The sequence below is a fragment of the Vulpes lagopus genome, chromosome 2 (assembly GCF_018345385.1).
Source record: "Vulpes lagopus strain Blue_001 chromosome 2, ASM1834538v1, whole genome shotgun sequence".
Taxonomy (NCBI): domain Eukaryota; kingdom Metazoa; phylum Chordata; class Mammalia; order Carnivora; family Canidae; genus Vulpes; species Vulpes lagopus.
The window spans coordinates 114,846,545-114,860,024 of record NC_054825.1 but is presented as its reverse complement, the minus strand read 5'-3'; the positions used below and the strand labels follow the sequence as shown (position 1 = coordinate 114,860,024).

General features: G+C 37.6%; 1 protein-coding gene across 5 annotated transcripts in view; it reads left to right on the top strand.

The window, feature by feature from the left end:
* The window catches only part of ROS1 (ROS proto-oncogene 1, receptor tyrosine kinase), a 122,487-nt gene that overhangs the window by 49,474 nt on the left and 59,533 nt on the right, over window positions 1–13,480 (top strand). For all 5 annotated transcript variants that reach the window (XR_005986193.1, XM_041745095.1, XM_041745096.1 and 2 more), the window contains 4 exons: window positions 9,480–9,694; window positions 9,972–10,132; window positions 10,501–10,645; window positions 12,830–13,092. Coding sequence is in view for 4 of the 5 variants with exons in the window: in XM_041745095.1 (XP_041601029.1) it covers window positions 9,480–9,694; window positions 9,972–10,132; window positions 10,501–10,645; window positions 12,830–13,092 (784 nt within the window). In the remaining variant the exon portion in view is untranslated. The remainder of the gene's footprint in view (window positions 1–9,479; window positions 9,695–9,971; window positions 10,133–10,500; window positions 10,646–12,829; window positions 13,093–13,480) is intronic.

The following is a 13,480-nucleotide window of genomic DNA, read 5'->3' as shown; positions in this document are numbered from 1 at the left end:
TTCTATAAGAAATCTTTGCCTATCCTAAGGTTATGAAGATTTTATATGATGCTTTTTTTTATATGATGCTTTAGTTTCCATATTTAAATATATGATCCATCTAAAATTGTTTTTAGATATGGCTCTTAGATACTGCTTTTTAGATGTTTCTTTCTTATAGGAATATCCAATTCTCCTATCACCATTTATTTTTCTTTGTTTTTAGAGAGGGAGAGAGAGAGTGGGGGGTGGGGCAGAGGGAGAGGGAGAGAGGGAATTTTTTAGAAAGACTTTATCTATTTGAGAGAGAGAGCCCGCACATGAGTAGGGGTGGGTGGGAGGGGAGGAGCAGAGGGAAAGAGAGAAGCAGATTCCTCATCAAGCAGGGAGGGTGACTTGGGGCTTGATCCCAGGACTCTGAGATCGTGGCTGAGCCAAAGGCAGACGCTTAACCTACTGAGCCACTCAGGTGCCCCAGAGAGAGAGAATCTTAAGCAAGCTCCATGCCCAGTGCAGAGCCTGAGATCATGACCTGACCTGAAATCAAGAGTCAGATGCTTAACTGAGCTATCCTGGTGCCCCTCCAGTACCATTTGTTAAAAGAATTTGCTTCTTGTTATTTAATTGCTTTGATGCCCTTGTTTAAAATTATTTGACTGAGCATATTTGGGTCTACTTTTAGACTCTTTCTTTCCTTTGATAATTTGCTTAGTCTTCTTGATTACTATAAATTAGGAAAAGACTTAAAGATAGGTAATATTAAGTCCTCAATTTGTTTTTCTTTTTCAGTGTTTTTTTTCTTTGGCTATTCTTCATCCTTTGTCTTTCCAAACAAATTTAAAAATCATCTCCTTAATTTCTAGAATAAAGCCTATCAGAATTTTTAAAAAGGATTTTATTTATTTATTTATTTATTTAGCATTAAAGCAGAAGGAGGGGCAGGAGGAGAGGGAGAGAATCTTAAGCAGACTCTGGGCTGAGTGCAGAACCTGGTGTGGGGTTTGATGTCAAACCCTGAGATCATGACCTGAGTTGAAACCAAGAGTCGGTCACTTAACCAACTGAGCTATCCAGGCACCCCTAGCCTGTTGGAATTTTAAATCTTTTATAAGTTTAGGGAGAATGGACATCATAAAATACTGAGTCTTCCAATCAATAAAAATGGTGTTTCTCACCATTTATTTAGACTTTCTTTAGTTTCTTTCAGCAGTGTTTTATAGTTTTCAGTGTAAGTAGAAGTTTTTCTCATCTTTCATTAATTAATCCTTAATATTCTGATTTTTTTGATGGTTTATAAGTGATGTTTTAAAAATTCCATTTTCTAAATGCTTATTAACTAGTATGGAGAAATTCAATTGATTTTTGTATATTGACTTTGCATCTTGATTCATTGCTAAATTCGCTGCTCTGGTTTCATGCAGAATGCTTTAGTGAGGGTTTATAGTATTATTTTAAAATGAATTAGGAAACATTTCCTTCTCAATATTCTGAGTGTTTCTATAGCATTGATATTAATTCTTCCTTAAGTTTTAATAGCATCCCCCAGTGAATTCATCTGGGCCTGGAGTTTTCTTTGTGGAAAATTGTGTGATTAAAATTTAATAAGTTTTAAAGATATAGAGTTATTTAAATTTTTATTTCCTCTTGAATCAATTTTGGTAATTCATGTCTATTAAGGAATTTATCCATTTTGAATTTGTCAAATTAAATTTAATAATAGTTCCAAGTTAACACTTCAATGTCTTTAAGGTCTGTATTGATGTCCTTTTATATCTCTGATATTGGTATATTTTTTTCCTGATCACTTTTGTTAAGGGTTTATCAGATTATTAATGTTTTTAAAGAACTAGCTTCTAGTTTTGTTGCTTTTTTCTCTCTGTTTTTCCATTTTCTATTTCACCTCTTTCTAGTATTATTTTTTTTTAATTTAATTTAATTTAATTTTTTTTAATTTTTATTTATTTATGATAGGCACACAGTGAGAGAGAGAGAGGCAGAGAGACAGGCAGAGGGAGACGCAGGCTCCATGCACCGGGAGCCTGATGTGGGATTCGATCCTGGGTCTCCAGGATCGCGACCTGGGCCAAAGGCAGGCGCCAAACCGCTGCGCCACCCGGGGATCCCTCTAGTATTATTTTTATTATTTCTTCTTTTACTTATTTTGGGTATAATTTCCTCTTCTACTTCTAGCTTTTGAAGATGAAAGGAGAAATCATTATGTTCATATCATTTCACTAATGTTTTTATAATATTGACATTTAAAGCTGTAAGTTTCTTTTAGAGATCATGTCGTATTCCGCAAATTTTAGTATGTGTGTTTCATTATCATTGATTTCAAAATGTTTTCTAATTTCCCTTATTAGTTTTCTCTGATCCATATATTTTTAAAATGTATGTTGCTTAGTTTTGAAGTATTTTGGGATTGTTTAGGTATAATTTATAATTTAATATCATTGTGGCCAAAGAACGTACCTCATATAATTTCAATGTTTTGACATTTATTTGAGATTATTTTATCGCCCACCATAGAGTATGTCATGGTGAATGTTCCATGTGCACTAAAGAAGAATATTGGGATCCCTGGGTGGCGCCCCGGTTTAGCGCCTGCCTTTGGCCCGGGGCATGATCCTGGAGACCCAGGATAGAATCCCACGTCGGGCTCCCTGCATGGAGCCTGCTTCTCCTTCTGCCTGTGTCTCTGCCTCTCTCTCTCTCTCTGTGACTATCATGAATAAATAAATGAAATCTTAAAAAAAAATATTTATTCTGCTCTTGTCTGATATAGTAGTCTGACAATAGTCTGACAGTAGTTATATAATAGTATAACTGTCAAGTATGTAAATTGGTTACTATAGTTAAAATATTTATGTCTACTTATATTATCTATCACTGAGAAAGAGGTGTTAAAGTCTTCAACTCTGATTGTAGATTTGCCTGTAGTTCTCTTTAGTTGATGTATCTGGGTGCTTTGTATTTATATTGTCACCTATATACCTGACTATATTGCCTTTTATCACTAAAAAATACCCTCATTAGTCTATGGTACTACTCTACATCTTAGGGACCACTTTGTCTGATACCAGTTTAGTCCCAGCAGCTCTCTTATGCTTAATGTTTGCAAGGTACATCTCTCTCCATCCCATTACTTTTAATCAGTTTTTGTGTTTATTTATTTATTTTTAGAAAGATTTTATTTGTTTATCTGAGAGAGAGAGAGAGAGACAGAGAGACAGAGAGAATGATAGGAGGAGAAGACAGAGAGGGAGAGGAAAAAGCAGATTCCCCACTGAGTAGGGAACCCAACATAAGTCTGGATCCCAGGACCCTGAGATCATGACCTGATCCAAAGGCAGATGCTTAACCAATGGAGCCACCTGGGTGCCCTTGTCTTTACATTTAAAGTATGTTTCTTGTAAACAGCATATGGGATTTTGCTTTTTTATGCAATCTGACAGTTTCTTTTATTTGGATGCTTGGTTCATTTACATTTAATATAATTATTGATATACTTGGGTTTAAATCTACCATCTTGATGTTTGACTTCCATTTGTCTTAGTTCTTTGCTCCTCTGTTCATAGTCAATATTCAAAATATTTTGTTTCATGAATTAAAAAAATTATGAAAAGGGGTGCTTAGGTGATTCAACTGGTTGAGTGCCAGACTCTTGATCTCAGCTCAGGTCTTGATCCTAGCAACAAGCCCTGCATGGGGAGCCTAACTTAAAAAAAAAAAAAAGGCTCCAGTGTGGAGCCTAACTTAAAAAAAATATGACAATATAGTTGCAATTATTACCTTCAACTCTGTGTACTTGTCATATAATTTACTTTTGCCTACTGCATGAAATCCATGTTTGCTACAGTTTTTCATTTAAAAAGCCAACATTCATGCACCTAGGTGGTTCAGTTGGTTGAATGTCTGATTTGGTTTTGGTTTAGGTCATGAGATCAAACCCTGCATAGGGCTCTGTGATGATCATGGAGTCTGCTCGAGATTTTCTCTCTCTCTCTGTGTCCCTTCGCCATCTCTGTCCAAGAAAAAAAACTGATACACAGTCAACAGTTTTTTAACTTTGAGGGAGTGTTTACATATCTCAGATTAAAATATAGGACATTAAATCATTAGGAAAATTTAGAAATAATTTTATTTCATAGAGAAACAGGCCCAGAGGTGTGCAAATTTGCATAATGATACATAGTTAAACAGAGAGATGGTCAGTAAAGGGTTAAAGTAAAATAAAAGCTAATGCGCTAGGGCAGAGATTTTTTAAATAGGAATTATCTTTTTTTCTTGTATATTTTTCGTTTTTCACTTTTATTAAGTTTTTAATTTTAATTCCAGTATAGTTAGCATGTAATGTTCTATTAGTTTCAAATGTTTAATATAGTGATCAATATCACTATATTCAACAGTTTTGCATATTAGTTCGTGCTCATCATGATAAGTGTACTGTTTAATTCCCACCACCTATTTCACCTATTCCCCTACCCACCTCCTCTCTGTTAGCTATCAGTTTGTTCTCTATAGTTAAGAGTTTGTCTCTCTCTTTTTTCCTTTGTTATTTGTTTTGTTTCTTAAATTCCACATATGAATTAAATTATATGGTATTTGTCTTTCTCTGACTGACTTATTTGGCTTACATCATACCCTCTAGCTCAATCCATGTTGTTGCAAATGGCAAGATTTCATTCTTTTTTATGGCTGAATAATATTCCATGATATATATATCATGATATATTCCATTATATATGTATATATATATGCACATGTCTATCTATCTATCATCTATCTATCTATCTATCTATCTATCTATCTATCATCTATCATCTATATATCTATAGATGGATGCATGGGCTGCTTCCATAATTTGGCTATTGTAAATAATGCTGCAATAAACACAGGGGTGCACATATCCTTTCACATTAGTGTTTTTCTATTCTTTGGGTAAATACCCAATGGTGAAATTACTGGGTCTTAGAGTAGTTCTATTTTTAATTTTTTGAGGAAACTCCATATGCTTTCCACGGTGGCTGCACCAGTTTGGATTCCCACCAATAGTAAAATGAGGGTCCCTTTTTTTCCACATCCTTGCCAACACTTGTTGTTTCTTGTGTTTTTGATATTAGCCATTCCGACAGGTGTGAGGTGATATCTCACCATAGTTTTGATCTGTGTGTCTCTGATAAGTGATGTTGAGCATCTTTTCTTGTGTCTGTTGGCCATATGTATGTCTTTTTTGGAGAAATGTCTTTTCATGTCTTCTACCTATTTTTTAGCTAGATTATTCGTGTTTTGGGTATTGAGTTGTATCAGGTTTTTATATATTTTGGATACTAACTCTTTATTGAATATGTCATTTGCAAATATCTTCTTCCATTCAGTAGGTTGTCTTTTAGTTTTGTTGATTGTTTCCTTCACTGTGCAGAAGCTTTTTATTTTTATGTAGTCCCAATAGTTTATTTTTGCTTCTATTCCCTTGCCTCAGGAGACCTATCTAGAAAAATGTTACAAAGGTCAATGTCAGAAAAATTACTGCCTGTGCTCTTTTCTAAGATTTATATGGTTTCAGGTTTCCCATTTAGATCTTTAATCCATTGTGAGTTTATTTTTGTATATGGTGTAAGAAAGTGGTTAAGTTCTATTCTTTTGCATGTAGCTCTTCTAGGGAAGAGTTTTCTAATATTGGATTCTTAGACCCCAGGGAGTTCATGGTGGGCTTCAGGATGTGTGTGAGTATCCTGAGATTAAGGATCCATACTTTTCAGCAATTTTCAAGAGTCTAATCTTATGAAGGTGAAGAATCCTGGTCCATGAGGACAATGACAAGACTACTGTTAGATTAAAAAATGCATTTTTTTGGTTACTGGAAAACCTCTTTATCATGGAGACTATGAAAAAGGCGTATACACACCTGAATATGTATATAAACATAGATTGTGTACAAACAAATACACAACAATCTGAGTAACCAATTATTTCACATCTACTATGGCATATAGCTTTGACTTGTTTCCCACCTATGAACCACAGAACACTGGTTGTTCCTTTCCCTAGAAATGTAAGATACTGGTAATCGGATTGCCAAGATAAAATGCTTAGAGTGACAGTGTCCTGAAGGATTATGGTTCATTCTGTGTCTGTACATCCCAGACGGCTGATTAGTTAGCATTCTTTGAGAGCCCAGCTCCTCAAGCATCCAGAGAATTGATATCATTAGAATGAATAGATAGATAAAGGAAGTTTCTCCTTTAAAAACACACTTCCTCATCTCAAGGTTAATAATGTTTTCTTGTATGCATTCACAATGGAGTACAGCAGTACTTGCTAAGGTTACACAATGGACAGACACTTTTGCCCTCCAAGTAAGTCTTCCTTTTTTATCATATCAGGAAATAAAAAATTGTACATAAAGATAGGGATTCCAGAGCATCTGACAGAGACTTTTTTCTTATATATAGTCTACATTCTTTCTTCTATTTGTTAATTTCCTTTTCCTTAATCTAGATCAGCACTAATACAGATATAATGTGAACTACATATGTAATTATAGATTTCCTAGTTGCCTTATTGAAAAGAGTAAAAACATACAGGTGAATTATTAATTCATATTAGTTCTTGTGTATCCAGAGGGTATTTTACATATATAGCACATCTCAGCTTGTACATTGTTTTCATAGGAAATACTTGATCTGTGTTGAGATTTTGTAAAATTTACAGCTGATAAAGTTGGCTTATATGCCTAAATTTTTCCAAAATACTTATACTTTTTCTAGTAAATGATACATATGATTCATAATATGAGTCAAACATTAGTTTTAATATTTAACTTAAATTTAAATAATGTGAAAAAAATCAGTTCCTCAATTGTATTCAAGGGCTCAGTAGTCACATGTGGCTTGTGGCTACTACGTTGGTCAGTGTAGCTCTTGCTTATAGTAAATATGAAATGACCTGTTTGCTGCAACTCGGCATAGTCTGAACTCGATGACTATAGCAGAGCTACTCTTGAAATGGCTCTTCCCTCTCCTATGTCCATCCATTCCCTTTAGTTTATAAAGGATTGAATCATTTACAAGGATAACAACATATCTGACTTGGAAGTTGAAGAAGGTGCACCTATCATAAGTTCATCTGTATGTAGTTATGTCAGGACTGATTATGTTACTCCAGGGGAGCCTCTGCCCTTGCTCTTCCCTCTGCCTGGAATGTTCCCAGACTCAGTTCCCTCGGTTAACTGGTATTCCATCTGCATGGCTCACTTTAAACATTGTTCCCTAGGGGAGACTTTTTCTGGCCAGACCCCAGAAGGTCTCCTTGTTAAGGAACCCACTCTACTTATCTTTTTACAGTGTAGTTCAGGGGTGTTTGCTTGTTTTCTGCCAGGCTGCCTTTTCTTCTAGCCTGTGTGTTCTGTGAGGGCAGGGATGTACTTGTCTTATTTATCACTGCATTCCTAGTGACTAATGCAGAACTAGGCACAGAACATCTGCTGAATGAATGAGTGAATGAATGAACTGTCAGTGCAGTAACCTCAGCTGTCATCTATATATAGTTCCCACTTTATGGGAGAGTTTTGTCTTTTTATGACTTTTTGGTTGAGCTTTGATTTAAATGCAGCTTCACTTATTGCTGAGGACTGAAGGGTTTGAAATCCCACATGGAAGGAAGCCCCATACTGACCTCCTGCAATGAGGTTTTGCTGAAGTTGTGCCGTGAACACTGGAGGTCAAGAATTTTCTGGTTAGCCCAGGAGATTTTTACAGAGGAGGAGTCTTCAGCTGGAAATGAGAGGCAAACCAAGCCAGTAGCTACTGAGGGATATCCAGTCTCACCCCGTGGGGAAATCCTCTGTCCTGAGGACTATTTTGGGATTGTTGAAACAAACAACCCAGTGAGCAAAACTCACACAAACGTGTTCACAGGGTACATACAGGCTGCAGCAGCTCTGCGGGTAGTCCAGAAGGGCTAGCCTCCTGCTTGGTGAGGTTCCTGCCATTTGGGATTTGGTTTTATATATTTCACAACGTTGCTTGAAAGTTCTAATGAGAAGTAGAAATAACAAGGTGTAAAATTAGACAAGTGGGCGAAAGTCCAAAAGACAAACCAGATGCTGTCCTCAGAACTGTGTAGATATGCGTAGATTATTTTACTAGAAAAAGAATGATGAGAACAGTCACTGTGAATATACTTTATTTAGTTCCCCACTTCCAGTTATGGTCCTCTTAGTTTCAGTTTCGTCAAGGAGGTATTGTGATATTCTGAAATCAAAACTGTTAGGTGTTTTGAGTTCAAATGCCATACTTCATACTTTATACTTTTCTATAGAGGGGAATGTTAACACCCCAAAAAGATTTAGAGAAATCATTAGAAAAAAGTCAAGCCTCTGCTTCAAAAAGTTGAACATCATTGAGGTAGTTTTCCTTTATTGAGTACTAGGCAAATGGAGTTACTTTAGAAACCACCAAGCAGATTTTTAAAATAAAAATCATTGTAAAATTCTGTCATTGAGAAAAAAAAAACCCTGTAAAATCAGTTTTAGTAATAGTCTGTTAACTTGAATCCCCCAGTCTGAAAAGCAGCATTTTATTCTGAATAAGCTCAAGAGGTTAGCAGTGTATGTTCTCATTCATTTGGGGAATATAAATAATAGTGAAAGGGAATATAAAGGAAGGGAGAAGAAATGTTGGGAAATATCAGGAAGGGAGACAGAACATAAAGACTCCTAACTCGGGGAAACGAACTAGGGGTGGTGGAAGGGGGGAGGAGGGCGGGTGTTGGAGGGGAATGGGTGACGGGCACTGAGGTGGACACTTGACGGGATGAGCACTGGGTGTTTTTCTGTATGTTGGTAAATTGAACACCAATAAAAATTAATTAAAAAAAATCTTAAAAAAAAAAAAAAGTATCACTGGGGCAAAGGTTGTGAATAGTATAAAGTGAAGGACCAAACAAGCTAGAATAGTGAATGGCAAATAAGTAGGAGGGAGGCATGGCGGGGCACCTGGGTGGCTCAGTGGATTATGTGTCTGCCTTCTGCTGGGTCATGATTCCTGGGTCCTGAGATGGAGTCCTGCATCCAGCCCCGCATTGGGCGCTCTGCTCGATGGGAAGCCTGCTTCTTCCTCTCCCTCACTTGTGCTTTTTCTCTCAAATAAACAAACAAATAAATAAATAAAAAAATTTTAAAAAGGGAGGCACACCTCAATGAGGAGAAACCAGTGGGCATGTAAGGTATTACCAAGAATCAAAAGCATTTGCTAAAATCTGTGTAATCCTCTTGCCATTGCAATATCACATTAATAAGAGAAGTCCTAGAAAATTTGCTCTAGGTATACTTTAACAAAAATGTTAGAAGGCAACGTTCTATGGAACTAAAAGGATTTTCGTTTTGTTTTTAGAAACACAAACACACCCTCACAAACATATGTGCTCTCCAGGACTGGAATGTTCCAGCCCCTCCCCCACTTTAGGTACACAGGCTAATTGGTGTCATGTTTTCACAGTACTGGGGAGACCAACATCACAGAATTTGCAGCCTGGAGTACTTCTGAAATTTCCCAGAATACAGTGATGTACTATAGTGGTCGGCTCTTCTGGATCAATGGCTTTAGGATTATCACAGCTCAGGAAATAGGTCAGAGAGCCAGTGTCTCCATTTTGGAACCAGCCAAATTCAATCAGTTTACGATTATTCAGACGTCCCTCAAGCCTCTGCCAGGTACAAGATTTTATTCCTGCTTACCCTCTCTCCTTCAGACTTGTTAAATAAATGTTTAGGTTAGGGTTTTTTTCTTAAGAATTCTGTTTTGAAAAAAGAAAAAAGGCCTTAGCAGTTTCTATTGGTTTGCTTGCAGTCAACTTAATAAAATTTTCAGGATATATTAAAGGAAAGGGGAATTTTGTTTGGGGAATTAATTTCTATTAATTTCTATGTTTTCCATGATGATTGAGAATCCTAAATTCTTTCTCCTTCTATTCTTTCTTTCATCCTATAGGCAACTTTTCTGTTACCCCCAAGGTTATCCCAGATTCTGTTCCAGAGTCTTCATTTAGGATTGAAGGGAATGCTTCAAGTTTTCAAATCTTGTGGAATGCTCCCCCAGCAGTGGATTGGGGTGTGATCTTCTACAGTGTGGAATTCAGCTCTCATTCTAAGGTATAGTGTTGGTTCTAGTAGCTTCCATTTCTCAGACTGTTCCATCTGTATCAGCCCTGCCCGCACTGATTGGTGTTCCCTTCCTTTTGCCAAGCACGTCTGACTCCTTTGTTGTTCCCATAACATTTGGTTATTGAGATTTTTCCTGAGAACCCTGCGTATGGCCAATCTCCTCCCATTTTGTGGTTAGTGGTAACAGCTGGTGTGTTAGATACATTTTAACTCGTCTTTGTGAAACCACATGGAATTTACCAACATTAGTGTTTCCCAAATTGCAAATTTTGACTTCACATGTGCACCATAGCTCGGAGATAAAGGATGTTATGATACCCTTACTAGGAAAATAATGTTTTGTTCTTATATTTTAGTTCCTGGCCAGTGAACAACAGCTTTTACCTGTATTTACCGTGGAAGGGCTGGAGCCCTATGCCTTATATAACCTCTCTGTCACTCCTTATACGTACTGGGGAAAGGGCCCCAAAACATCTCTCTCACTTCGAGCACCTGAAACAGGTACACGGGTCAAAATTTCTTTTTAAAAAAAGGCAGAACCTCACTTTCCATGATCTAGGATAAATAGCTAATAATTTAAAAAGGCACCTTTCAGTTTTATAGATATATTTAGATTCAATACTCTTTCAATGACTTCTCAGAGATTAGAATAACATCATTAAAATAAATCTGCATAATTTATTCCAAAAACATATTTCAAAGATTTCTTAGAGACTGTTTCACTTGATTATCATAATATATCTGATGCAGAAACCTGTTTCAGGAAATTTGTGAAACACTTGATAGGGAAAATGGGAATATAACAGCAGAGATAGTTTCATGGAAGGCAGGCTTATCGGGAGAGGTTCTCATGGATGGTAGCTCAGAATCTTCTGTAGGTGAATGGCTGATGTCTAATGTTGCTCTTTGGAATATATTTTAAAAGGGTACTAGTCATATTTTTAGATGCATACCACTATAAAATGTGCAAGGCACATTTATATGTATCACTTTTTTATTAAACATTTATTGCATACCTATCATGTGTCAGAAACATCATTTCATCCTTTCATTTGGCTCTCCCCCTGCTCTGAGGTAGGACAGGTGTTATAATCTCAATTATGCAAATGAGAAAGCAGAAGCCCAGGGGCTGCCTATTTCGCATAGCTGGTAAGTGGCAGGGCTGGGACTTCATCTAGACTTTTCAGTGTAGTTTGATCAAATCCTCATTTGGTCATTTCTGCCAATGGTGGTCAATGATAGTATCATATTGATTTATTTAATATAAGCTTATTAGCACAGGACCTGGCAGGCGATAAGAGCTCAACGGGCATAATTGTGTGTGTTTTTTTTTAACCGTTAAGATTCTTTCAACAATATTTATCCATGAGTCTCATGACAGGAACATAGTGGAGCCTGGGCAGGTTCTGGAGCAGTTAGCATTTGGATCCAGGTATGCTCTCTTTGAGATTGTCTTGGGATATCAGCTTTGGTCGGATTCTTCTGTGGAAATGGCTTTGCCTGCATCTGTCAGGGGATGCACCGGGGGCTAGGGTCATCAGCACTTGGCCGGATGTTGGGGGCAATAAAAAAAAAAAAAAGAAAGAAAAGATTTGGCCTTTGCCTTCAGGAAATTTATAATATAGTCAGGAAATTATTCAAACTGACCAATATTTATTAAGCATTTACGGTGTGTCAGTTCTATACCAGATTTGAGGGGATTTAACAAGAAGTAAGAACAGGTGCCTTTTCTGATGGAGCTCATAGAACAGTAGAGATAATATACACAGTCTTCCAACAATAATAGAAATGAGACCGTGGGAACTGAGTTGCAATGGTATAGAACGAGTAGATAAGATGGAAATCTTCATCTATATCAAGTAACCCCAGTGCTCTTAGGAGATCACAGGGCCCATGGACTGGTATGGCCACCTAGGGCCTGTGGTGGGAGGTGTGAGGAATTCTAACTGGGCTCTGAGGAATGACCCAAGAAAAAGTATCCCATGTGAGCACAGTGTGAGCAGGCCTGGAGAGATAGTGACATGAGTGTTGGACATTGAGAAGCGATGTGATTGCAGTGGAGAGTGGAAGGGGACCTCGTAGAAGACTCCAAAGAAAGGATGAAATAGCATAGACACCAGGCAGAGGAATTTCTCTTGATTAAGAGGAAGATAAATTCACTGAAGGACTGGGAGAGACTTCATTACTGGTTTGGCTCTAGGATAAATGGTAACCCCAAACCATACTCTTGGGGTGCTCCCTGCTGCTGGAGAGGATTCAAGGTGAGAGTGCCTGGATCCATGATATGCTGGATGTTACATCCTGAACTGGCTGAAGGCTGGACTGAATTCCCGCCTTCCTTCCTGTGACTGCCATTTCCATCACCAGCTAATTCACTTGTCAGGATGAGAGTAAATGTTGTATTTTAAAAGGAGAACCAGCCACAGGGCACAGATGAGAAAGATGTACCTAAGTGCTGGCAGAGGGATTTGGGTTGAAGATAAGAAAGATTTGCTGAAATATCAGGATAGGCTCCTGAAGAAATCCATGGAATATTCTTTCCTGAAGATCTTAAAGAACAAGATAGACACCCTTCAATAGTCTGGAACGAGAAGTATTTACTACTGTTTTTCCACTCCCTCATCGTGAATGGTAAAAAGTCAACCTTTTATTCTTGTCTACCTTATCTATGTCTCTGCTTTTCAGTTCCATCGGCACCACGGAATCCCAGGATGTTTGTATTACCAAGTGGAAAATACTATAAGCAGAATGAAGTTGTGGTGGAATTTAGATGGAATAAGCCTAAGCATGAAAATGGTGCGTTGACAAGATCTGAAATTTTCTATCACATAACCAACCAGACAGACACAAATGAAACATTCCAAGACTGGATCGCTGTCAACACAACCCCCTCGGAGATGTCATTCCAGCTTGAAGGCATGAGTCCTGGGTGCACTGTTGCCTTCCAGGTATGAGTGAAAACAGGGAAACGAGGGACCTCAACAGTGCAAACAGAAGGTTGACTAAAGACCTAGGTTAAGAATTCTGCCCCTTTGTCAAGAATTTGAGGTCCACAGTGATCACCGAAGTCAAGGTGGCAGCGAGGATATGGAGGGCAGTGGGGCAAGCTAGGGTAAAGAACATCTTGACAACTTCTGGCTTTCAGATTCAGAATAGGCCATTACTTTTTCCCATGATCACTACAGGCCCGGTACCATGGTAGATGCTTTTATATTCCTTATCTCATTTGACCCTCTTCTGGTCTGTGAAGAAACAGCCATGTCCCTGATTGTATCAGTAAGTTACTAGAGCTGTGTGCCTAGGAAGTGGTATGCTAGGGTCCAACTTCTAGAGTCC